At 38.4% G+C, this 24,572-nt stretch overlaps 1 protein-coding gene across 1 annotated transcript; it reads left to right on the forward strand.

Moving 5' to 3' along the window:
• The first annotated feature begins 590 nt into the window (after positions 1-590).
• On the forward strand, positions 591-24,511 carry LOC139138595 (protein zyg-11 homolog B-like). Its single transcript, XM_070707030.1, has 13 exons — positions 591-711; positions 3,811-4,831; positions 5,617-5,757; positions 6,413-6,471; positions 6,993-7,110; positions 13,179-13,232; positions 13,879-14,037; positions 14,645-14,806; positions 16,421-16,468; positions 18,734-18,804; positions 19,782-19,911; positions 21,350-21,500; positions 22,441-24,511. Exons 2-13 carry the CDS (start codon positions 3,839-3,841, stop codon positions 22,590-22,592), a joined length of 2,238 nt encoding a protein of 745 aa, XP_070563131.1. The 5' UTR covers positions 591-711; positions 3,811-3,838; the 3' UTR covers positions 22,593-24,511.
• The last annotated feature ends 61 nt before the right edge of the window (positions 24,512-24,572 follow it).

Genomic DNA, 24,572 nt, shown 5'->3' on the forward strand with positions numbered 1-24,572 from the left:
AAATTACAATTTCTGCTGGCGTGACTACGTTACAGACAGCTTTTACCTGTATATTGTAATGTTCTAGCAACAATGAATAGACATCTACATTTATTGATAATACCATTATATATATAAATCCTGATTCAGTGTGTCCACTTCTTCCATAATTGTCAGCCAATCATGAATATTCCGGTCAATATGACGTGTTGCAACTTTTGATTGCTTGAGCATTCAAGGGGCAGTATAATGGCATCAAATGTTAGATTTCTACCCTATAGACAACCACTAAATCTTCCCAGCAATATGATCTACCACCTGTTCAATTGTTGGTAAATGTAGGGGAAAGCCCTCATTCAACATAACCGTACATATACCCTATGGCATAATTATTTCCTGCTATATGGTTATTAAATGCGGAATGCAAATTCTAATGAATCAATCCAAGGCTCTACTGTCATTCATCTGTAATCAGTAGAATAAATGACTTCATTCGAAACATGATCTACACCAAATCAAGAAGCTACACCCCCCCCCCCCCCCCCCCCCCTGTATATTACCATCTGTCAATAAGACATCAGCTGGCTGGCAACAATGTTTAGCGCCCTCTTGCGGTTGCATTGTGAAGCATACAAGATGGCAGGCCGGACAAGAACCGTACAGTCCATTTAGGTGTATAAATCGGGATTTAGCGATCCAAAACAGCGAATTTTTCGTTCTTTTTGTGGACAGGTAAAGTCCGATGTCTAATATTCTTTATGTATGTGATTTGCTGCAGAATAGTAGCAGTTTACTCTATAAAAGATATATTGCGGCTCGAGGTGTCTCAAGCGTATCCATGAATCATTGTATGCCGAGTAAGGGCCCCGCCAGAAACTGAGGTTGTGGACTTTTTTCGCCGCTGAACGTTACTCAAAACATCTCCTAGTTCTTACATAAGTGCATGCATTTGTTCCAACAATCCACCAAGATTGTCCTCGATGCGTAATTACATTTGACAGGCACAAGGCGAGTTTCAAAAACTCTCATTGCACAACATTCACGCGATCGCAACCCGGATGTGATCGCTTCACGACTCTGAGTAGCATGAGTAGGTAGAAATACGCCCGCGCTGAGGGAAAATGAAACAGCTCTCTGTCTCATTTTGAGGTACACCAAGTACGGTCAAGAGACCCGTCGGTGATGACTACTTGGCCAGGGAAATTGGGGCATGGCGGTGATCCAAAATGCGATCCTCCCCATGTCCCCTTTCCTGAAACGTGACCCCTCCCCTTTTACGATGTTGTAAAACATCTGTCATTCCTTACCAACGTAAAGTTGGCGTCATCCTCATCCTCATCCTCAGCCTCAGGGGTCACGCGAAAATGAGGATGAGGATGACGCTACAGCGTCAGCTTCACCGGCGTCAGATCCGATTATTCCCGAATGCGTGTGATGGAATGATAAGTGTAAAAACGGCTTTAAAAATGTGCTCCAAGTTTCATATCACTGTAAATGTTAATCAAAACACAGTGGGGTATATATTTCATAATATTTAGAAACCTCTCCTCTTAATATCCGTTTCTCACAATGTAGTTATAACGCAACATTCTTAGCCCTTATTTCCTTAAAGTTCAAAGGTTGGTATGTTTAATACTTTGACTTTTCAGGCCTCAAGTCATAGTTTATACCAGTTAATTGTTTTATATGTCCTCTGAATAAATAGGGCTTTCATATCGCCTCTCATGGTGGCGATTTTTAAACATTTCGGACCACGTATACTTTTTTTTGCAACAATTTTTGGAAAATCTTGACGCAAGAGTTGAGAGGATACCAACAAACATATCCACGGAGCTCCGACTGAAAATTACGAACATTTCCAAAAAACTGGTCTGTATGAGACATTCTAACGATAAAATATTACCTGCGGACCAGTTTTACGATTCAAAAGAAAGTTGAGAAAGAATGGAGTTGTTATTTTCTTAAGTTTTGGGTGAATTTTATCATTTATCCGTCATCGGGTAGCGCAACTTCGGCAATATTCGGATATGACGCTGAAGCTGACGCTGAGTAGCGTCATTTTCAGCGTCAGCTAGAAAGGTCACCTGAGGCTGAGGATGAGGATGAGGATGACGCCAACTTTACGTTGGTTCATTCCTTTCAGCATCGACAGTAGGAGTGACTTTGCTGTCAACTACCTCTTACCTCCTGCAAGAATGGCCCTCCCCAAAGTTAGCTTTAAAAAAGGTGAACTTACTACAGTTTTCTGAAAAATGATGCTGATGATTAAATGGCCAACATCATTTCTGCCCTCCCTCCATAATTACTGTAGGTGGTCAGAAGACAATTAATGTACTTGTTGAAAGCTTGACTTAAACTTTTGCTCAAACTTTCTGTAAGGAAACGTTAAACATTTCTGTTGAAAACTGTTTTGAAATCGTATGGCTAGAATTAAATTTTTGATTTTCACGAGCATCAAAACGAACCCCCACACGCATGTACACGTGGTGCACCAAAAAGAGTATTGTAAAAGTGTGAGAGACTGAATATCTGTCCGCGAGGTGCATTCTACATATATTTATTTTTTTAGTTTTTAATTTCATTCTATTTTGTGAACAATTACTTCCTCAGCCCAGGCCACTTATAGAAAAATATGTTAAAACAAAGAGGTGAGATACACAAACTTTAACAATGACTGAGAAAACAATGTAAAACCTCTGACATATTTTTGTTCTAACTTTCCATTGTAGGAACACTTACTATGGATTCTGCTGTATCATGTTGTATGTCCATGTTATTAAACACTGTTGATGGTGTTATTTTCTTCCGACAATCTTCCCTCCCCACTTCCATATCAAGTGGCCTACCTTATTATTTTCTATCATTTCCCAACTCTGAGTCTGATGGCATGTGAATAGCCGCATCATTAGCTGTGAATACACAAATGGTGCTGTGGTGTATCAATTGTGCTCAGGTCAGGGGTCATCGCTACAGACCGCTGCAAGCCAATCCATAGGCTTTCTCGGTAGTTTATTATGACACTGATCGATATCGCTGGTTTTGCACACACATTATGAAATATAGTAGTCTGAATAAATTAACCTACTTTATCACTGATTAACTATGACTCACTCTCTTCTCCTGCTCAATTTATCTCGTCAATAAGAACATTTTCAAGAATTCTTTCCATTAACCGTTGGCAGTTTCTTCTTGAATTTGAACTTTTGCCCTCTGGAGTATACATAAGAGGTCAAAAGTTCATTGTATATTCAAATTATAAATTATATATTCATTTGACAACAGCCTTAACTACTCATTTGTTGTACATGGGAAAGTTTAATTCGCATTCAGGGTGGTGGCAACATAGACAGATACAATTATCAGGTAAAAATTGCATTCATTGTCACTTATATGTGAGCATGTGTTCTGGTAGAAAATTTAAACTCATTTTTCAGCGATTGACATCCTCTTGTTCCGTTAAAGTTGTATTGTGCTTCGAAAGTGACAGACTTAAACTTTTGCTGAAACTTTCCTGAATGAATCTTTCAACCATTCTCTTTCAAAATCAAGAATAAAAATCAGGGGTCACTGTGCAAACTTTGGTAGTAGAGAAACAAATTACCCAAGATTTACCAATATTTGAAAATTTGAAATTCAAAATGGCCACCACCCCTGTGTCAAGTCTATGAAGAAAACTAAAATTTCAGATTTCCGAAAAGAATTTTTTTTACACCAAGAGCTTTAAAATGAGTCCAACAAGTGAAATATCAGAAAAGAATTTTTAAAGTTTGAGAGTCCGAATATCTGTCCCCGACGTACATTATACCTTAATTGTTTCTTAATTTTCCACAGGTGACAGAAAAAGAAAGTCTTTTTCAAAATGTTTGCGAGGGCATCACCAGCAAGACTACAGCACATCTGTATGGACTTCATAACCGATCATTTACGTGAACTATGTGAAGAAGTGACCGTTGACAACAATGGCGTGCACGCGCAGATGCGATTCAAGTGCCAAGATTTTTCTCTCCATCCTGACCTGGCAGATGGCCTCTTGAAAAGTGTCGTGGAGAAGAAACTACTAGATGACTGCTGCTTCAGTCTCTTTTCAGACCCAAAGAAGACAAGTCTTCGGCGGGCATATTTGAAAAACGCCCTCATAACACCACTGGGGCTTTGCTATCTCAAGAAGCACAAGCTGATTGACCTGGACATATCGGGAATCATGAGGACAATCAGCGGGAATAATATTCTCGAATCCCTCGGGGAATGGACTTTGAAAAACTTGCAGGTCCTCAACTGTTGCGGCGTGAACCCATTCGTGAACTTCCGGGAGGCGGAGCACATCTCGCAGCTTTGGTCCAATTTACAGTCGTTGTTGCATCTGAATATTAGCAAGACGGAGGTGGACAGCAATGTCCTGGAAGTGCTGGTCAGCAAACTGCCCATGTTGGAGAGTTTGGACATCTCACTGACACACGTTGACAGCATCAGAATGTTAGAATACTGCAAAGGGAGGTTGAAATCCCTGACCATGGCCGATGTCAAGTTCAGCTCGGACATGTTCGATCACTTGACTGGTATGATGCAACTCAGACACCTAGATATCTCGAGGCGAGCAAACAACGACACTGCTCTCACCGTCGGGGACCCTTTCCTACAAAAGAACATAAACAGTTTCCTGAACATGCCATCCTGCCTACCAAACATTACATCTCTGGATTTGTCCGGATGGGACTGTGTGGAAGAGGAAGTCTTGAGAACATTTCTCCAGAACCATCCTGATTTAAACTTTATTGGATTAATGTTGACTAATTTATGCCAAGCAGACTACCTAGCAGATGAGGAATGTTCAGAATTCAGGTCTGATCTAAAGGTTGGTAAATATTTTCAATCTGAAACAAATTTGACAAATTGTTTGTAGTTTCAGACATAATGTTATCTGAGATAATTTTCACTGTTATATATAGCTCGGTCCTTTTTCTAAAATTTGATGATTTGAAAAATAAGATGAAGTTTCTGCTTTCCTCTGTATGACTTGGTTGATGTACAGAGGAAAAACAGGGTAAAATGGGTTTAGAAATTACAGATATAACCTGTAACGTTTACCAGCTTACTGGTCTGGATATCTTTCCAGGTGGATACCTATCTAACGCTCTACTGTGCCTGCACAGTTTGGTATCAGTACTCTTCCAAGAGCCATTATAGCATAAGAGCTACGACAAAAAAACTCATTAACCCTATGAGCACCAAAGTCAATTTATGTCGCCATTACAAAATACACCCCATTCAATTTTTTCAGATTTTTGCCAAAATTTTGATAAAAATCTGTAGTCGTTGAAATGTGATGTCGATTTTGTTCAGAATTATAAAAAAAAATACAGAAAAATTCATAAAAGTAAAATTTTGCACTAAAATTTTGATGGGAAAAATTACGGCTCTCAAAGGGTTAACATGACAGTTTTGTATGAAGATTTCCAGGCACAATGTTGGATATATCTGTCAAGATGTCAAGTCAAAATCAGTCGGGTTGTAATTCTTTTTCAGTGGTGAAGGGGTTGACTTGATATTGCCAAATGTTAACTGTGTTACAAAATGTACAGTCCGCTTGAAATAATCCACTGCAACCCTCACCATCATGTCTTCACAATCTCTCTACAGATCACAGGGGATGCAACACAGCCTCAGCTATGTGAAGCATTGATTCGATACAACGGCAGGGCTAATTACTCACACAAAGCCCTCTTCAGCCTCTTTAACTTCACGCAGGGCATTGATGAAGTTCACCCCAGTGTTCTAAAAGTAGGTAAAACCAGTAACCTAGAAAGCTGCCAGTGCATTTCTGCGCTCGGTCTACTTCACAATAGTTTTGTGCTTTAGTGTTGATCTTGATAAGTACAGTGGTGATGCTTTGGCAAGGTGAACAGTAATGAAGGTAGAACACGCCTTGAAGACACTTATTTGGCCTCTCAAACTCTTACGATTCTCTTCTGATCTACCACTTGTAGGGGCCCATTGTGAAGCCCTTTGAATAGAAAAACTTTTACCATCTTAGTTTTTTGAAAATCAAAAGTTTAATTTTATCCGTAGAGTTAACACAGAGATGGTGGCCATTTTGAATTTCAAATATCAGTAAATCGTGGTTAATTGTTTCTTGAGGACTAAATTTGCATGCTGAACCCCCTGATTTTAAAAAAGTAGAGTTGAAAGATTCTTTGAGGAAAGTTTGAGCAGAACTTTTCCTTTCACTTTCAAGGCGAATACTTCTTTAACATCTGTCATGAACTCATGCCTATATCGATTCACCCTGGTGACGTTTCACATAAAATGTTAGCCATGATGTTTTACGGTAAAAGTTGAGATATGCATTTTAAACACTGATATATAGATCAAACTTTTCTGTCATTTGTGCATGCCACTATTTACTGACTGAAATTTCAAATGATTGTTCCTGCAGGCAATATTTGGAGCTTTGAGGAATTTTCCATCACACCTTGGCATTCAAATGGCAGGCAGGTAAGCATGACAGCAACCACCGTAGAATGCATTGTTTTCAATAAACAAACAAGAAACAAAACAATTTTTTTGTGACACAAGTTTGTAAGGTGATCACTGAATCAAACCTACCTGTATTTTTTCTTTGGAAATTGAAATTACTGTATTTGTATGCTGTTTTGTTGCTTCAAAGTGTTTTAGATCATGCAGATTAATTCAAAAGTTTCATGTTTTGCTGTGTTTATTAATGCATATTATGTATATTTGATGGGCTCAGTAGTTTTAAAAGATGTTATATTTTGGTGCAGGGGAATGTAACAGTACCTTTTCTTTATTTTGTTGAGGTAAAAAATATGAAATTCATTTCAAATAAAAAGCAAAGCTTGCATGTTCTAGTTTATTTGCATCCTCTACTTTATTCAGAAGATTCTGATGGCTGAAGTCATCATACAGTGAGCTTGCCAAAATATTCTCTCCCCCTCCCCCACCCCTCTTGAACCCCCTCAATACCTTACTTATACATGCTCCTTACTTTCCTGCAGTGCAACAATGTTCAACATGGCCAGAGGAACCTTGGCAAATCAATTGCACGTATCGATACTTGCTGAACTGGTCCACTTAACACTGGCTGCCATGCGTACATTTCCATACAGTCAACAAGTAAGTAGTACAGCACACACAGACTCAATAATCTTTAAACTACTTTCTGTTGTAATGTGATGCTGCTAATCTGAATTCAGTAGCAGCAAAGACAAAAGCATTATGCCCCTGTGTATCAGTGCCTTTAATGAACACCAATGATGATATTGAAAGATATGAGAAATTGTTTTCAAGTGGTAAAATCCGTTGGATGTGAATACTGAATTTGAAAGACTTGGGTAAAAGGTCAAAAAGTGCAATGCCACAGAGTACCTAAGAATACAGACAGGACTATCACTTCCACGATTTCTTTTAATTTTTTAATTTGTATAGTAACTCCTTTTCTCTCTTATGATTTTTTTGGTACTGAGAAAGTCATGCTGTATTTGCTTTTTACAAGAAACACAACCTGAATAAGCAAGCTCTTCTCACTTGCTGCAGGATGAACATTGTGACTTCATTTTTGTTGAGCATTGTCACTTTGCTGTGTGGAGTTTGCACAGCGCCCTCACATGATGCTTCTGTGTTAGTGTTGGTGTCCGTGGGGACTTATAGGTTTGGTCATGTCCATGCGTATGTGCGTGCGTGCGTCCGTCCGTGCGTGCGTGCGTCCGTTCACGCAGATATCTCAGAGATGCCTGAAGCGATTTCATTCAAACTTGGTACAAGGATTAGTTCATATATAATACAGATCTGTGCTCTCCCTGGCTTTTCAAAACTGTTAGTAAATTTACGAATTTAGGTTGAAAAAAATTAGTAAGTACAATTACAGCCCCCCCCCCCCCCCCCCCCCCCCCCCCCCCCGATTTTTACAAACCAATACTGTCACTCCATATTTCATCATTTGGAAATTACATAGAAGTTATAAACTAACAATTTCACACTTTCCCTTTCAAGGTGTGCTTCCTGTGGCTTGAGTATGATCAAGACACAAATACTAAAATATTTGTACAAAGCATGCTGCTGGTGCCCAAGTATTACTCCTGCTTCTCAAGATGCTTACTGCAAGGAAGAAGCCACTGTGAAGGCTGCCATGACCAACATTTACTACATGGCAAAGAAGAACTGCCCAAATGATCATTTCAGTTACCTAATCAGACAGACATACAAAAATTGACAAACACTTCATGCTTTTTCACACATTTATTCTGTTATTAATGCTGAACACATTTGCAAAACTCAATAAAACTACAGAATACATTAGTCATGATACAATTCAACTGTTCTAAGTTTCATCCTCAGGGATATCCTCACCCAAACAGTGTGCCATTTTAGCCAACCTTTGAATATTATTGAGTAATCTACACATCAGGTCATGATCACCAACATCATCAGCAGTTGTACCTCTAGACTGAACATTGTACATCAGTCTCCTGTTTTTCATACCCCATATTTGGAAAGCCCTGTGAAAGTTGAAAGTATTCATGTCTCTCAAAGGGGGAGCCTCTATAGCCAGAGTCATCAGGCAACTGACAGATGATACTTTTAGGGATGCCCTGAGTTTTGTTTTGATCAAATTATAACGGGAAAACCCCCTCTCACAGTCTGCTGTACTGACTGGTATGATAAGACTAATTTTTGCTAGTATGGACACATTGGGATAAGAGCTCAAAACATTCATGTTCAGTATCTGCTGCCAAGTTGCCTGATAGGGCATGCCTCTATAGTTGCAAGACAATATACCTTTAACATCAGGCCATTCATCCTTCAAGGCAGAAGAATCAATCACTGGTTTACAAATTCTACCATCTTTGCCATTTCTTTCACAACCATAGTGCTCACACAATGCATCTATCTCCTGTTCACCATATGTTTTGAACTCCTCACTAGAAGTTGGTGGATAATTACTTGGTAAAAAAATTTTGAATGCACCAAGCAGACCAAGATCATCAAATCTGTCACTGAGGTTTGATACTAATTTATCTATGTACTTTTCCCTGCTACTCTGAAACCACTTCCTGTAGTTTTGATTGTCACTGATAGCAATACCCTCTGCCCTTCTGAGAGTGAGAACAAATGATGGCTGAACAGGTTTGCCTACCTCAAACATCTTCAGGTAAAATTTACCAGTTTCATCTGGTTCATTGGGTACCATATTCAGAAACTCAAGTAATCTCTGACCAGCATTTACTTTCATATTTTTGAAAGTGTCACTTTTAGCTGTAACATGTGAGTACACAATTGAACAATCACTGTCAGACTTTTGGAATGTCTTACTCAGGAAATTCAGTTGTTTTAAAACATCTGACATGAAATGTAAAGTTGCAAGAAACTGGTATGTTGTCACATATTTAAACAATCCAACAGCAGTGGCATCACCAGTCCCAGTGTTAGGGTAGGCATCATCTGATAGACACATGATGAGAGGATTGAGATTAGCTAAAACAGCATCAACTGCTCCACCAACAGATAACCACCTGGTATCACAGGGACGCACAAATTGTCTCCTTAATTCCATATTCAACACAGAGAAGATCTTGGTCAGTTTTGATTTGTGTTTGGTTGAGTAGTGAAAGTAATTGTAAATTTGGTTGAGTTTCTCTCCAAATTGTCAAGGTATGGTATAGCATGTGAAGCTTGAGCAGCTGCAAGGGCAAGCCTATGAGCAATGCAGTGTGTTCTGATAATAAATGGGTTGTCCTGTTTCAGTAAAGTTGTGACACCTTTGTGCTTCCCTGTCATAACACTGGCACCATCTGTGGCAACAGCACACATTTTATTCAGTTTCCAACCCTTGCCCTCCAAAACACTGACAATTGTGTTATAAATGTCATCAGCTGAAGTTCCATCTAAACCTACAACCTCAAAAAATCTAACTTTGATTGTGCCTTGTACAAGGTATCTTAAATAAATGATAACAGTTTTATCCATGGCTATATCTGCCATCTCATCAGTCAGTACAGCAAAGAATCAGACTGCAGAAGCTCCAATACCATCTTCTCATCTATGACCAGTTTCATGGCTTCTTGGAAGCTGTGGATGGAATTAGGGTGCTCATAATTAGTATGTGCATCAACCTTTAGTCCCTTCAGCTCATCACAACCCTATGAATAAGAAAATGAAAACATGAAAATTGTATCATGTTTCTGACTGATTTTTTTATGTTTTAAAGACATGTTATACAAAGACAGGTTAACCATTTGAATGCTGTGATTTTTCAAAATTTAGTAGTTTATTTTACTAATTTTATGATATTTCTGTAATTTTATTGATAATTTTTGATCAAATGGAAATCATATTTGATTGGCTACTCTTTTTTTATCAAAATTTTGGCAAAAATCTGACAAAAATGACTGGGGTATACTTTATAAAGGCGAGAAAAATTGACAGTGTTTTCATAAACACAAATTTTAAGAGAAATCTTTATTTTAATTTTGAATCTATGCATAAAATCCGAAAAATTTCAGCAGAAACCCTACCTGCATTATGGTCAGCCAGTTCAGGTCACTGAAATGATCATTTGGACAGTTCTTCTTTGGCATGTAGTAAATATTGGTCATGGCAGCCTTCACAGTGGCTTCTTCCTTGCAGTAAGCATTTGACACCACATCTTGAAAGGCAGGCGCGTATACTCGGGCATCAGCAGCAGCTTTATGGTCACCAATCCTGGCATGCTTTGTGCAGTAATCTTTCAGGAGATATGGGCACCCAGGACTAGTAAATGAATTTCTATTCCCAGCCTTTTTGCACCATTTACAGCTCATAAGTTTTGAGTCTTGGTCATACTCTAGCCACGGAAAACATGCCTTGAGAGGGAAAGTGAAATTGTTCATCATCTAGTGTATAGTTCAGGGGATGAGTGTTATCACATTGACATGTGAATAAATGGCCGTGTCCGACTCCCGACTAGACTGATGCTCATCAAAGCATTTGAAATACTTTTGACTGACCCATGACTGAATCTTGGGTCCTCGTTAGTTTTGTTTTGAGAAACCAATTTCCCCCACAAAGAGCTGCCGAAAGTAATTTTTTTTTTTTTGACAGTAGTACTTTCCATTACTGTACTCTCGCCGTCGCTCACAAATTACGAACAAAATTGAACATTTTAAATTGTATAATCATCAATGGAAAACTAAACTAGGTAATTAAATTTGCCGTGGATAGAAATAGTTTTTAAAAATGTAACCGATTTGATTAATGCGTTCAAATTTTGCAAACTCGATCACCAAGCGAGGAAAAAACATGTGACCCAGCTCAAATAACATATCAAATGACCGACCGACTCACCTTCCACTCAGGCAAGAACTTCGCGCTACTTCGATCCACCTTCCTTCTTTTCTCTGTAGTTTCCTGATTTGCTTGTTTTTCCTTATCATTGTTATTGTTTAGCTCAGGGAAGTATGTATCTAGCGTGTTTACCGCTGTCGATGTCCGCTTCGATCCCCGAGACCCGCTGACCCTGCCTGCCATTTTCAATTTGATGCTAATGAAAAAGTTTACAGCACGTGACAATGTAGGGTATCTCGAAACTGCCTTGATACACGTGATCTATGAAAGCATACTACTATCGCGCGTACAGAACGGGGATCTTGAAACGTTTAGCGCAATGCATGCTCATGTAGCCGGAGGCCGGTCAAAGGGTAATAACCATGTGACTTGTGTACATGTACATGCGCGATGCAGGATAACCAGATAACTTTTGCGTTCGATTATCGGCCGGCAATCGCGACTCGATTTTTATTTTGAACTGAAAATCCGGCTTCAAAAAAGACAGGATAAATTTTGCATTCGACCATCGGCCTAGAATCAAGATGTGATTGATATTTTCAAACGAAAATCATGCTTCAAAAACAACAAAATTGTTCGTAAATGGCCGATCACACATTCATTTTTTTTCGTAAATTTTCATTTTTGTTCGTAATTTACGAGCGTTACGAGCGACAGCGAGAGCACAGCAGATGCACGTCGATTTGTTTTGTGATACGATCCAATATGGCTGCCAGGCGGCCATTTTATTATGATTTTTTCATGTACAGAGCCATAATTCAGGCATGTTTCAACTGATTTTATTCAAAGTTGGTACAAGGACATTGACCAATGTCATAGATATGCACGTCAATTCTTTTTGTGATACGATCCAATATGGCCGCCAGGCGGCCATTTTATTACGATTTTTTTATGTACAGAACCATAACTCAGGCATATCCCAACCGATTTTATTCAAAATTGGTACAAGGACATTGACCAATGTCATAGCTATGCACATTAATTTGTTTTGTGATACGATCCAATATGGCCGCCAGGCGGCCATTTTATTACGATTTTTTCATGTACAGAGCCATTACTCAGGCATGTTTGTACAGATTTTATTCAAAGTTGGTACAAGGACATTGACCAATGTCATAGCTATGCACATCAATTTGTTTTGTGATACGATCCAATATGGCCACTGTGCGGCCATTTTGTTATGATTTTTTCATGAACAGAGCCATAACTCAGGCATATCTCAACCAATTTTATTCAAACTTGGTACAAGGACATCGACCTATGTCATACACATGCACATTGACTTGTTTTGTGATACGATCCAATATGGCCGCCGTGTGGCCGTTTTATTACGTTTTTTCATGTCCAGAACCATAACTCAGACATGTATCAAGCAAATTTATTCAAAGTTGGTACAAGGAGATTGACCAATGTCATACATATGCATGTTAATTTGTTTTGTGATACAATCCAATACGGTGCTGTGCGGCCATTTTGTTATGATTTTTTCATGTACAAAGCCATAACTCAGGCATATTTCAACCGATTTTAATCAAAGTTGGTACAAGGACATTGACCTATGTCATACATATGCACATTGATTTGTTTTGTGATTCGATCCAATATGGCCACCATGTGGCCATTTTATTACGATTTTTTTATGTCCTGAACTACAACTCAGACATGTATCAAGCGAATTTATTCAAAAGTATTTTAACAGACCTAATGAAGAGGACTCTATCCTCTCTGAGAACCTGTAATCAAAGCACCCATTAACAAGTGGGGACTGTGTCATCAACGATGACTTGTTGATAGGTGATACTAGCTGCTTTGTCCACTTACATCAACTGACAAAATGTACAATTTCTTTTTACCATTAACAGCTACAGAAGAACTGTTTGTTGATTCTGTACAATGACACTGTACTCAGAGATGTGGTAAGTGCTACACACCATATATGCATGCAGTTTTGAAGTCAACTCAGATCAACCATGACGTGATACTACTGCATTCCTTTAAAAGAGTTAATATTCATCAACACTGTGTTATTTGAAAAGAGAGCATATTTTCAATTTAAAACAAGGGTGCACGATCCTTCAAAATAATCACTTAAAATGTAGAAAAAAATGAAATGACTGAGTGACACTGAAGTGTCATGAACTTGCTGCTTTAAAGTAATGTGTTCATCAGCTTGTCTTTGTGATTTCCACCTCTCTCTTCAATATATGATGGCACCGGAAAACCTTCCTTGTTTGACGTTTATCATCAGGATATCTTTAACAAATATGAAAAGAGGCAGAAGTCATTCGTAAGCTGTCCACCAAATCAATTCCTTCATTTCCCAGTTCAAAACATGAATTTAAAAGGTCTGCAGTATTGTTCTGCTTCATGCTTACTCTCTGTTTTTATCACAGGATTACTCCATTGTTTAAACATCTGCATGCGATCACATGATTTTTGCTGTGTGTGTCTTCACTTAATAACTCATTGCTGCAAATCGATCACTGAAGTTAAAGCCTCATTGATACTGGATTTCTGAATTTTAAGGTGTTAATTTTTGAGTTGTTTTTGTTTTTTTTCGAGAAATTTGATCGGTTCCTCACAGCACAACTATCACTGCAGTGCTTGCATACGTTTGATGACTCTCCCATGAGAACCATGGCAGTTTTCATACTCTCAGAAGCCGCCTTGAAAATCAATTCTGAAGATATAGAAACACTGGCATCACAGTCTAATATTAGAGTGAGTATGCAAAATATTGCAGTTTGCCTGAAAAGAACACATTTCAGCCATCTCTGTATTGCACGCAAGTACGTTAATAGCCAATTAGTCAATTTTTTTTTACTTTCAAGATAGTAGTTTCAAATTTAGTTATATTACGTTTTTGTACTCAAGGAGAGATGCCATATGCGTGTACTGCATATATGTAATCATGTTTGAATGAGAAATGTGCGAGGAAATTCATGTCTCCGCAAACTGTAGTGCAAGCAGTTGCTGCAGGCAAGTCCCTGTGATAGAAAATGCTACATGGAAAAATCTGATGATTGTATTTGTTTGCAAAAAAAAATATCCAACCCCTTCCAATGCAGAAGCAAAGAATCTTGTCAAGCATTGCAAATCTTGAAAACATTCCTGTTCTAAATGATTATTCGCAGTACATTATACCAAAATATAGCCACCAGTCTTGACTTATGTCTCAGCACAAATAACATACAGTACAGTATATGCTCACAAATATGCTCACAAATACTGTGTGACAGTCTCTAGTAGTATGGCAACAGACTTTGGACACACCATTCTCCAAGTGTGTCAATAGCATAGCTATTCACAGCATACATACTTTTAACAGAAATTGCTGCAGATCGTCAAGGAGAAGATAGAAGCCAAACAAGTAGACTATGCACTGAAATTCACTCTGAGTGCGTTGTGGAATCTAACTGATGAGTGCCCCTCAAGCTGCTCAATCTTCCTAGAAGAACAGGGATTGGAAATATTCCTTCAGATGCTTGAGGTAAGAAAAAACAGCAAGTTAGAGGGCACCATTGTCCCACTCATCATGGCTCTCTTTCATCATGTACAGGATCACCGTGGACCAGTAGTGGTTAGGGTAACGGACTCACTATCAGAGGATGGTGAGTTCAAGACATGGTTCAAGACCAAATAGGTCCAGAGTAATGGACTCACTGTTGGAGGATGGTGAGTTCAAGACTGTAATTAGGCTAATGCCCGTTGGATGAGGGACTGAAAAACAATGTTTTCTCACCCTTACAGGAGAATGTAAAGCATATTTCTATGGTCAGAGGAATGGTAATATGTTGTCTGTCAGACCAAAGTATCATGATTGAAGACTGAAGTGCTCAAAATATTTATGTATTGACAGCATGGCTGTTCACCCTTTGACCTCTCCTTAAAACAAGATCTGTGATTGGTTGTGCTATTCGTGTTTTGACCTTCATAGAAGTTATAGAGGACATATGTACGTAGGCAGTGTCTTTCACAGCAGTGTTGTTAAAGTGACATTATTCTAGTAGATTTTCATAGGTCTTCTTGCCTATTGTGGGATTAAAAATTCTTTGTAACCACACACACCAATGCACAGAACAATTGCATCACAAAATCCTACAGATTATGCACAGATACAAATAGCCAAGCCAGTGTGAGAGAGCAGAAGCACAGATATTAAGATGGTTAAATCTCTGGTGTTTCAGTTTTGAACTATGTGTTCTAAGTAACTGACCCCAAGGTCACATTTCTGATTGTCATTTGTGTTTGCTTTTCTTGATTTCAATGTTACTTATGTGTTTTGACTGGCACTGCAATCATCCCGTCTGTGAATGCGATTACAAATGTGCCGATACAGGATTAATTACAGAGAAGAACCAGCAAAGTTGATGTAGATGTTATCATACTTTTGTAGTTGAACTTGTTAATCCTGTTTCTAAAAGGCTCCATAGACAAATATAGAAATTAATACCACTGGGGAGAAAGAGGATTAATTGTTCGAGAAGTTTTCCAAATTTTGTACAGCACGGTATCAGTACTTCTTAAATTGCGACAAAAAGCCAGACAGGTGATAGTTTTTTTCACAGAAGGGTTCCTCATAATTGTTTAGGTAAAGCAATGAAACTAGTCTGCTGGTTAGAACTTGTTAGTTGTGTGTATATGATAAAATTTTTCCCAGATTTTATGTAATTGCGTGTACTGTAAGTCGTTCTCTCTGCTGCATAGCCTTTGACATACTGACATGCACACCCCTTTTTTCCATGGAATATGATCTTTTACGGCAAGCGACCAGAAGAATGGCAAGGCAGAGACAGGAGTACAGATTGATTCTGACTCAACTGCTATATTGTGTGACATGGGGTGGTGTAAAAGGAATGTAACAGGATTCTGTGTACCTGAAGTGTACCAGACAGTATACTTCCCATTATGTGTGTTTTATTATGTATTTGGTTGGTATACAATCTCACCGACTTTAACCTCAGTCACAAAAAATCAGCGCTGCCACTGTGGCAAATTTTGGAACAAATTCTCAAACAACTACAGAAGTGTGATAACTTACATATTTGTTGTGTCAAATTTCATTTTGACACATCTGTAATTTTTTCCTTCGCTGTATTTTCAGGCTTTTCCTGATGAAGATAACCTACAAACCAAAGTGCTGGGCCTCATGGTAGGTGACCTTTGACCTATTGAGACAATGGTTACCCCAATAATCTCCTATATCATCATCTTTTGCTCACATAAAATTGCCAATACTGCTCTGGTCCATGAAAACAGTTGAATGTGGTTAAAGGCCAGGGCCGGGTATAAATAGCTAGCTGCCCCTGTTGGAGTTAGTTCATGCAAAGCGTGGCTTGGGTGGCGTCACGCTCGATCGCTCCGTAAAAACCATGCCAAAATGGTCACAGGCGAAGAAACTTAGGCGTCCATGCACCTATACCTAACTATGAATGTCTAATGATTGAATGTATCTATAAAATTTTATGATTTGAGCATAAATAAGGCTGATTTTGATCGATGAAGGTATTTCTCTTTGTCTTCAACTAGCGTGGCAAGCGGCATTAAGAAAGGTCTGAAAGCTGTCGATCAAAAAAGGACGCTACAGGTGTGAATCTGTAAACGTTTGCAATGTCAACATGTTAGATACGGCACAGCATTGTAATTAGATGGAGCGACCGCAGTGCAGACCCGCAAGCACAGGCTCTCTGTAGCTTGGTAGTCTGCTAAATAGATCGATTTTCGGCTCGATCGATCGATCCCGTAGTCGATATGCCCACGACTGCAACCTAAATACTCATTTAGGTTGAATCCTGTGATCGTTAGGCAATTGACGGTGTGTAGGGACGGCAACAGTCCACTGACCAAGGGAGCATCAGCAGTACGCAGTACATTGCATGCTTTCTAAGAATGAACAGCGTGTTTCCAAAGCTACCATGCGAAATCTGGCTTTGACCAATGTTCCTGTCCTGTCGGACGATAACTTTCAAGCTGCGTAGCTACTGTTGAGGTTCAGATATCCGAATCTTTCGTGTTCGAAAGGCTTATCGATTTACAGAAAATGCTAAACTTTTGTTATTAGTTTACATGTACGTAACCCGCACACGGGGCAAAGCTAAATACTTATAAGGTTGGAAAATTTCTGCGAGTCTCTCTCACCAGCGGTCGCTAGGGAAAAATACATCGGTATCATTGATTTGCCATGTTTATTGTTGTGTGTACGACTAGTTTGAAAGTCTTAGACTTTCTTATGGTGAAATTCATATTGCGATTCAATATTTTACGCAAGAAGTCACCTGTGCATTTAAATACGTCCATTCGGGAGCAGACTTTCGATGGTGATAACTAGCTCCATGCTGGGACATGTCTCCAGTTACGAAGTTTATCCGGTAAACTTCGTAAATCGAAATCGACATTAATATTGAGCGGTGATCGTGAAGCGTTAAATAAATGTCGGCAAAATAGAACATCAAATGGTTAGACGAGAGAGAGAGAGAGAGAGAGAGAGAGAGAGAGAGAGAGAGAGAGAGAGAGAGAGAGAGAGAGAAGTGGTTTATGCACTCACGAACTGATCAAGGTCTATAGGATGGATGGATGCAGTGTCGGTTTACACATTTGCGCTGCACAGATATCGAAAATGTACTGATACTTTCCCGAAATTTGACTTATTTCATAACAAGAGTAGAACAAACCAAAAGTGTTGAAGATACTCTTCAGATGCTTGATTCGCAAGTTTGCTAAAGTTATATTATACTTACAGAAAATAGTCGCTGTAGTCTTCTGTTCAAAGAAATATGTTCTTCAACACTACGTTTCTTATGATCGGTGATGTTACATTTTATTATTTCTGTAAATAAGCTTCTAGATTAATGCACCACGGTGTTAATTTCAGATTAATTTAACGATTTGAAACCGTAATTATTTTTTTAGTGAGAGGACTTTTAGTAGTTCTGTAGACAAAATGATCGGAAATAGCAGAGTATCTTGGCAATGGCACGTCTACGCTATCGTTTAGCTGCAACGATTGTACAGTTGCATCCCGTGCCCAGGCCCCGGGTAGGCCGAATTCGGAACGTAATAATGCTGTCAGTTGCAGCGGCGCCATGCTTTACCTTTGTCATTACTGTTGAAGTACACCTGTTATTGCTACAAGCATCGCGGGCCGCTTCATGAAACGTTTCTCAATGTACTAGTCTCGCCGTTATATTCAGTTATGTATAATCTGTTGTTTGCATGTCAACACATTGGCCTTTTTACAACCTCCTGTGCACACTAATTGTGACCGTAATTTACAAAGACATAAACATTCGATCCCGCCCGTGAATGTCAAAGGTGAACGGGATTAACTTGATCCCGGGTATCAAGTCCCTGGCCTTTAAGAGTTGATTTTGGTATGGATATAACATGGTCTTTACTTTGCTACCTGTTTGTTTTTCAGAATAACGTAGCTGAAGTGAAAGAGCTGAGAACTGCCCGACTGGTGAAAGAAGAATTCATACACCATCTGTGGTAGGTTTCTTTGACAGATCATCGAGTCTGGTGTTTTGCAGAAGATCAAGTCGTCAACAAAAATTCAATCAACTTTTAAATTATATTGTATTAATAACGTATGCTGTGTCAAATCGCGAACACCTCTGTTATCTGTATTCCACCATTCGCCCTACTTCCTTCATTCTTTTGTTCTTATCACACTATTCCAATCTCGTACACTGACTACATTGAAGAAACAAAGCAGCTATACCAATACGCAGTGTCAGAATTGTCAATATTCCTGTCACTTGACTTGACTTCCTCCTAGATTGTGCCGCTATTGTGTCCTTTCAACCACTGGTTTTTGTCTCCTATTCTCTGACCTGCCCCATACTTCCTCAATTTCGTGTAATCTTGCCATCACTCTAGTCTCCCAGTTCCAAACCCCACCCATTGCAATTTCACTGTCCTTGGCACTCTGTTGTCTGTCGTAGGTGGTGTTAACAACGGCTATTTTTGATTTTTAATAATAAACACCACAACAACGAAACTGACCCATTCACCCCAATGTGTGGTTCAACCCTTTGTGTTTTCGTGGACATGGTTGGACCCATGTGCAGTTCACTGGAGAAGATAGGCACACACTGTACAATTGTGTAATTTTTTCTTCTTTTAAGTTGTTAAGCTGTGGTAAATGCCTCAGGAACTATATATATATATATATATATATATATATATATATATATATATATATATATATATATATATATATATATATATATATATATATATATATGTGTGTGTGTGTGTGTGTGTGTGTGTGTGTGTGTGTGTGTGTGTGTGTAATTAATTTTATTGGAAACTTGATACATAGCCTGTACAATTTTGTGCATCAGAAGGCAATGAAGTCATTCATAATTTTGACTGATAGACAAGGAAACTCAGCCAGTGAGGCTTAATACAGAAACTGTCCACTTCAGCAATTGTATAAATATGTACCCAATATTCTCTTTCAGCCGCCTGCTCAAAAGCAACAAGATTGAAGTGGGTTACTTTGCAGCCGGCGTCGTGGCTCATATTGTCAGTGATGGCACTGTGGCATGGCCCCTGCAGCTTGATCTAAGACGGGATTTGGTGTGTCAATTGGTAGGTTCCTCTTCATCTTCAAGGAGTATGTGCCTCAAAAGTGAAAGACTTAAACTTTTGCTCAATCTTTTCTCGAGGAATATTTCCACCATTCTCTTTCAAAATCAGAAATAAAAATCGGGGGTCACTATACAAATTTTTGTTCAAGAGAAACATTTCCCAAGATTTACCAATGTTTAGAATTCAAAATGGCCACCATTCCTATGTTAACTGTATGGAGGAAAATAAAATTTTCGATTGTTGAAACACTAAAACAGTGGAAATTTTTCTCATACCACATGTGGTAGGTCAGAAAAGAATTGCAAAGTTTTGAGAGTCTAAATATCTGTCCCTGAGGCGCATTCTACCTTAAATTAATAGAAATCAAGGTTTAGTCTCCTTGCAATTTTGTATCTTTCATCACAAATATCTGTACAAAGCTTGGAAAGTATTATACCATCTCTTTTCAAGAAAAATTTCAACCTCCTACTATTAAAATTCAATATCACAATTTTTTATGTTGTCGTTCCTTTCATTTATGGGAAAGATATGAATGTGTGCGGCATCAAAATAATTAAACAAAATATGTGAAGAAATTTGTGTGTTTGATATTGAAAGTCTCGCCAAAATTTTGATTTGTTTGTTATAACTGCAGTGACAAATTCACTGTGTTTGGCAATCATTTTATGCCAAGAGGAAACTGAATTATGAACTTCAAGACATGTTAAATATGACCTAAGTTTATGATACAACATGCTAAGCTTAAATTTGCTTGATACTGCTCACCCCAACTCTCTGTAAACAGGTCAACAATCACCATTGATAACAATTAGCATATTGGTTTAGGTCAAAAAAAAAGTTAACTGAAATTGTCAGTCAGCAATTAGCATATTAGCCTTGATAGACTCCAGAAATTGCCACCATTTTCTTTATCTGTTTTCGTTTGTGATAATTTATTTAACAAGAAATATAAAGTTGTGTCCAATATAGGTTAAAGAGGAAACACTACATGTACAGTGCATTACTTAGTGTGCATGACAATAGAATAATCTTTTTTCAAAAATGTTGAATTCAGTTTGATATTTACGTTGAGTTTACGACATCTTCAGCATTTAGAGAAATTCTAGGGGAAACAGTTTACAATGACTATTAGCCCTTGTAAACTATTTCCCCTAGGAGATAAATATATTTTAAGTAAACTTTCAACTCTCTTTGTCCATATGTCAGCGTACATTCTCAAGTTTATTAATTTCTCTTTCAACATGTTTACAACTGATTTCTAAAATATTACAAAACTTGCAAAGTAATGTCCTTTAATGATACAGATTTAGAAGTCAAGGGTTTGTTTATGTTGTAAGGTAGGCAACACATCAACACAAATTAAATGCGTTTAGGATATATATGTGTTAAGTGTGGTTGAATAAAAAGATATGTTGTATTTTATTGTTCTGTATTACAGTATGATACTGTGAACAATTGGCAACTTCCTGACAGCACCGTTGTGGCGTACCGCTCATTTCGTCCGTTTTTCCCACTTTTGGGATGTACCGACACTCCAGCAGCCCAGCTGTGGGCAGTCTGGGCTATGCTGTATGTCTGTACCATACATGGTAAGTTCAAGACTCCCTTTAGTCTGTCAGTTCAGTAGAGTTACTTCACCGAAAGAGACGGGGTTTGGTTTTGAATTTCAGGGTATATAGGGAGTGTTAAGGTAGCATGCTCCTTGAAAGTGAAAGACTTAACTTTTGCTGAAACTTTCTTCAAGGAATCTTTCAACCATTCCATTACCAAATCAAGAATGAAAATTTGGGGTCGCCGCGCAAAGTTTGATAGCAGAGAAACAAATTACCTAAACATTTATAGATGTTTGAAATTCAAAATGGCTGCCATCCTTGTGTTAATTCTATGGGGAAAATAAAATTTTCCATTCTCGAAAACTGAGATGGTTAATACTTTTCTTACCCCAAGAGCTTTGAAATAAACCCATATCAGAAAAGATAAAAATTTGAGAGTCTGAATATCTGTCCCTTAAAGGGCGGTGGTGGTGGGAACGGCATTCAAAGGTCGCTAGGGACCCCTACAACCAATATAAACACTGTATCCAACCTACATTGGCGATTGATGAAAGTTAAAACATGTTGGTCTTAATGTACCTCATAAAATTTAAATGTTGCAGCTATTCTGACATGATGCATCTATATACAGTGCATGAAATACATTGTTTATATACAAGAAAGTTGCACATACACAGTTCCGACGACCACTTCCCTTTGAGTGACCTTAAGTTGTCTGTGTGACAAAGAATCCAGGGAGATTTGTTACAGAGTCTACATCAGGTTTGTGAGTAGATTTCTGATGGAATTTTTAGTGAAACAAAAAATTAATGTAGCTTTGCTGTTGTGTATTTGAGAGGTTAGTTTGTCATTTGGAAACAGATAATATGGTGATTCATACAGTACAGTTGACTGTTGTCCACAATCTTCAGGTGAATTTCAAAACGTGACATACACACTAATTTTATTTTTCATTTGTATATTTCTGGCCCTCAAGATCGGTACTGCCCATTACTGCTGTCGGACGGTGGCTTGCCATTGCTGAAGGCACTTCTCAGTGACCCGTCCACTGACATCAAAGTGAGAGAAACTGCCGCCCAGGTGCTGGAGCTGCTGGAGAATTGCGAACCGTCTCAGCAGGCCGCATGACTAGACGAGGACGATGAGTGGCTCTACATGGAGGGAGGTCATGACCCTGTGGTGTGAAAGCCACATAAAGATAAACTTTTTTGCTGATTTAAGTATTTACCTGTGAAATGGGATAGCAATAATAATTGTAGAGTGACGTGTCAGTGGTGTCCAGTTCTCACCCATAATTCAATAACGTGTCAAAGGTCAAATGAAAATCCACAAGGCAGAAAACATATGTAAGACAGAGAGAAGTTCAACTGTTTGAACCTGCATGCATGATACTGGTCATTTGGAGTCATTTGCCACAGTGAGTAGCAAGTAGAGGGTAAGATAGACAAGTCTGAAATGTAAAAATCAAACTTTGATATTCAGTATTTTTGTTAATATTGCAAATACCACAAGTGTAATTACTTCTTATGCAGCTGGTAGAAAATTTTTGATTGTGTGCAGAAGACCTTAACACTCTGCATTGGAAGTGTACACATCCAAAACATGTCACATTAGTCGGGCTGTACATTCAGTGTTACCGGTTGTGATTCTAAACTTTCAATAATTTCTGTCAGCATGTGCTGTCATTTCCAGAAGCTGTGAAAACTGGCTTCATGGCCGGTTCCATTGTAAAGTGTATTTAAGTGAGAATTTGTGAAGTGACTGTACTCTCAAGCTTTCTGATACATGTATAGTTAATAATGAAAAGGGGTGCAAGTATTTTCTTTTCTTATGGCATTCATATGACAATGGGAAACCCTTGTTATACACAAACCTTAGTATAATGCGATTTTCGCCTGTTATTTTGTCAGAATTTCACTCAAGGATATGGTGGTGAATAGTAGTGGCTATTTCAGCTGTGCAGTAAACACAGCTAAATACTGTAATAGGCTACGTCTTTGCAGGCATGCCGTGTGTCAATTATCAACCAGTGGGAGGGGGAGAACATCAAGTACATATCCCCTATGCATTTACGAACTTTTTGCCTTTTAATTTCTGCCAAAAAACTTCCCTCTGCATATGCAGGTTGTAGGTGACAAGGTGCAGCAGTTGTAGCGTTTCTTTGTCACAACCCCATTACCACACTGACTGTAATATATGTGTTTGCTGGTGAAAGTTGCATAAATTGCACATTTACATTTGAAAAGTTACTTTTAACCTGTTCACCCCCAATTCCCTGTATATAGGTCCAAAATCACCATTTATAACAATAAGTTTGGGCCAAACCATAGTGGTGGAAGGGTTAAGCCCAATGATATAATGTGGCAACAAACAAATAAGAATTTTATTTGATAAGTATTTTCTTTGCAGATATGACAGGCTAGAAATCTTCACTTGAAAGTGTTCTGTTGATATCATTCTTTGTTAATTACATTCTATTAATGTACGTAAAGTTTATCACTTTGATCTCTGTGATGAAGAGGAACATTGCCGTCAGAGATAATCAAACGTCATAGATTTCTCTAAGAATTTTCATCAAAGGCAAGATGCAGTTCCTGAAGAAATCAAAATGAGAAAGACAACTGTATTTCAGCTTTTGTCACGGTGGTTTGATGTGATGCTGTAACCATGATATGATAATAGATATGTATGATCAGGTAATAGACACTTTTATAGCCATTGAGTGCCTACGACAAAAAGAAATCTAGCCATGCAGTGTTGACCCTCGTGTCAAACGTGTAGGACGTGAATTCATGTGTGTGTGTATGATTATGCATGGAACCTGTTTGATAGTCATTTTATCATGTCAGCGTGTTGTTTTTAAAACTTTTTAAAAACTGTGCAAACACCGGTTGCCACTTCAATCGAACTTGATACACATTTAGATGTTGAAAAATATGATGATATGCAAATTGTAGAGTATGATGAGTAGTGCATGTGCACGATTAACAATTGTTTTTCAATGTGCATGCTGCTGTCTGGAATAAAGTGTTTCTTTATCAAAAATATTTGCTTTACTGAGGGTAGTTTATTAGTCCCTGCGGATGCAGTCCAGTGGGGACTTATGGA

The sequence above is a fragment of the Ptychodera flava genome, chromosome 8 (assembly GCF_041260155.1).
Source record: "Ptychodera flava strain L36383 chromosome 8, AS_Pfla_20210202, whole genome shotgun sequence".
Taxonomy (NCBI): Eukaryota; Metazoa; Hemichordata; class Enteropneusta; family Ptychoderidae; genus Ptychodera; species Ptychodera flava.

Bases quoted from the DNA above. Each gene is read 5' to 3' on its own strand.
- LOC139138595 (XM_070707030.1), top strand. From the start codon at position 3,839: ATGTTTGCGAGGGCATCACCAGCAAGACTACAGCACATCTGTATGGAC. The intron at 14,038-14,644 runs GTGAGTATGCAA...TACTTTTAACAG, and splicing joins CATCACAGTCTAATATTAGA to AAATTGCTGCAGATCGTCAA. The intron at 21,501-22,440 runs GTAAGTTCAAGA...CTGGCCCTCAAG, and splicing joins GTATGTCTGTACCATACATG to ATCGGTACTGCCCATTACTG.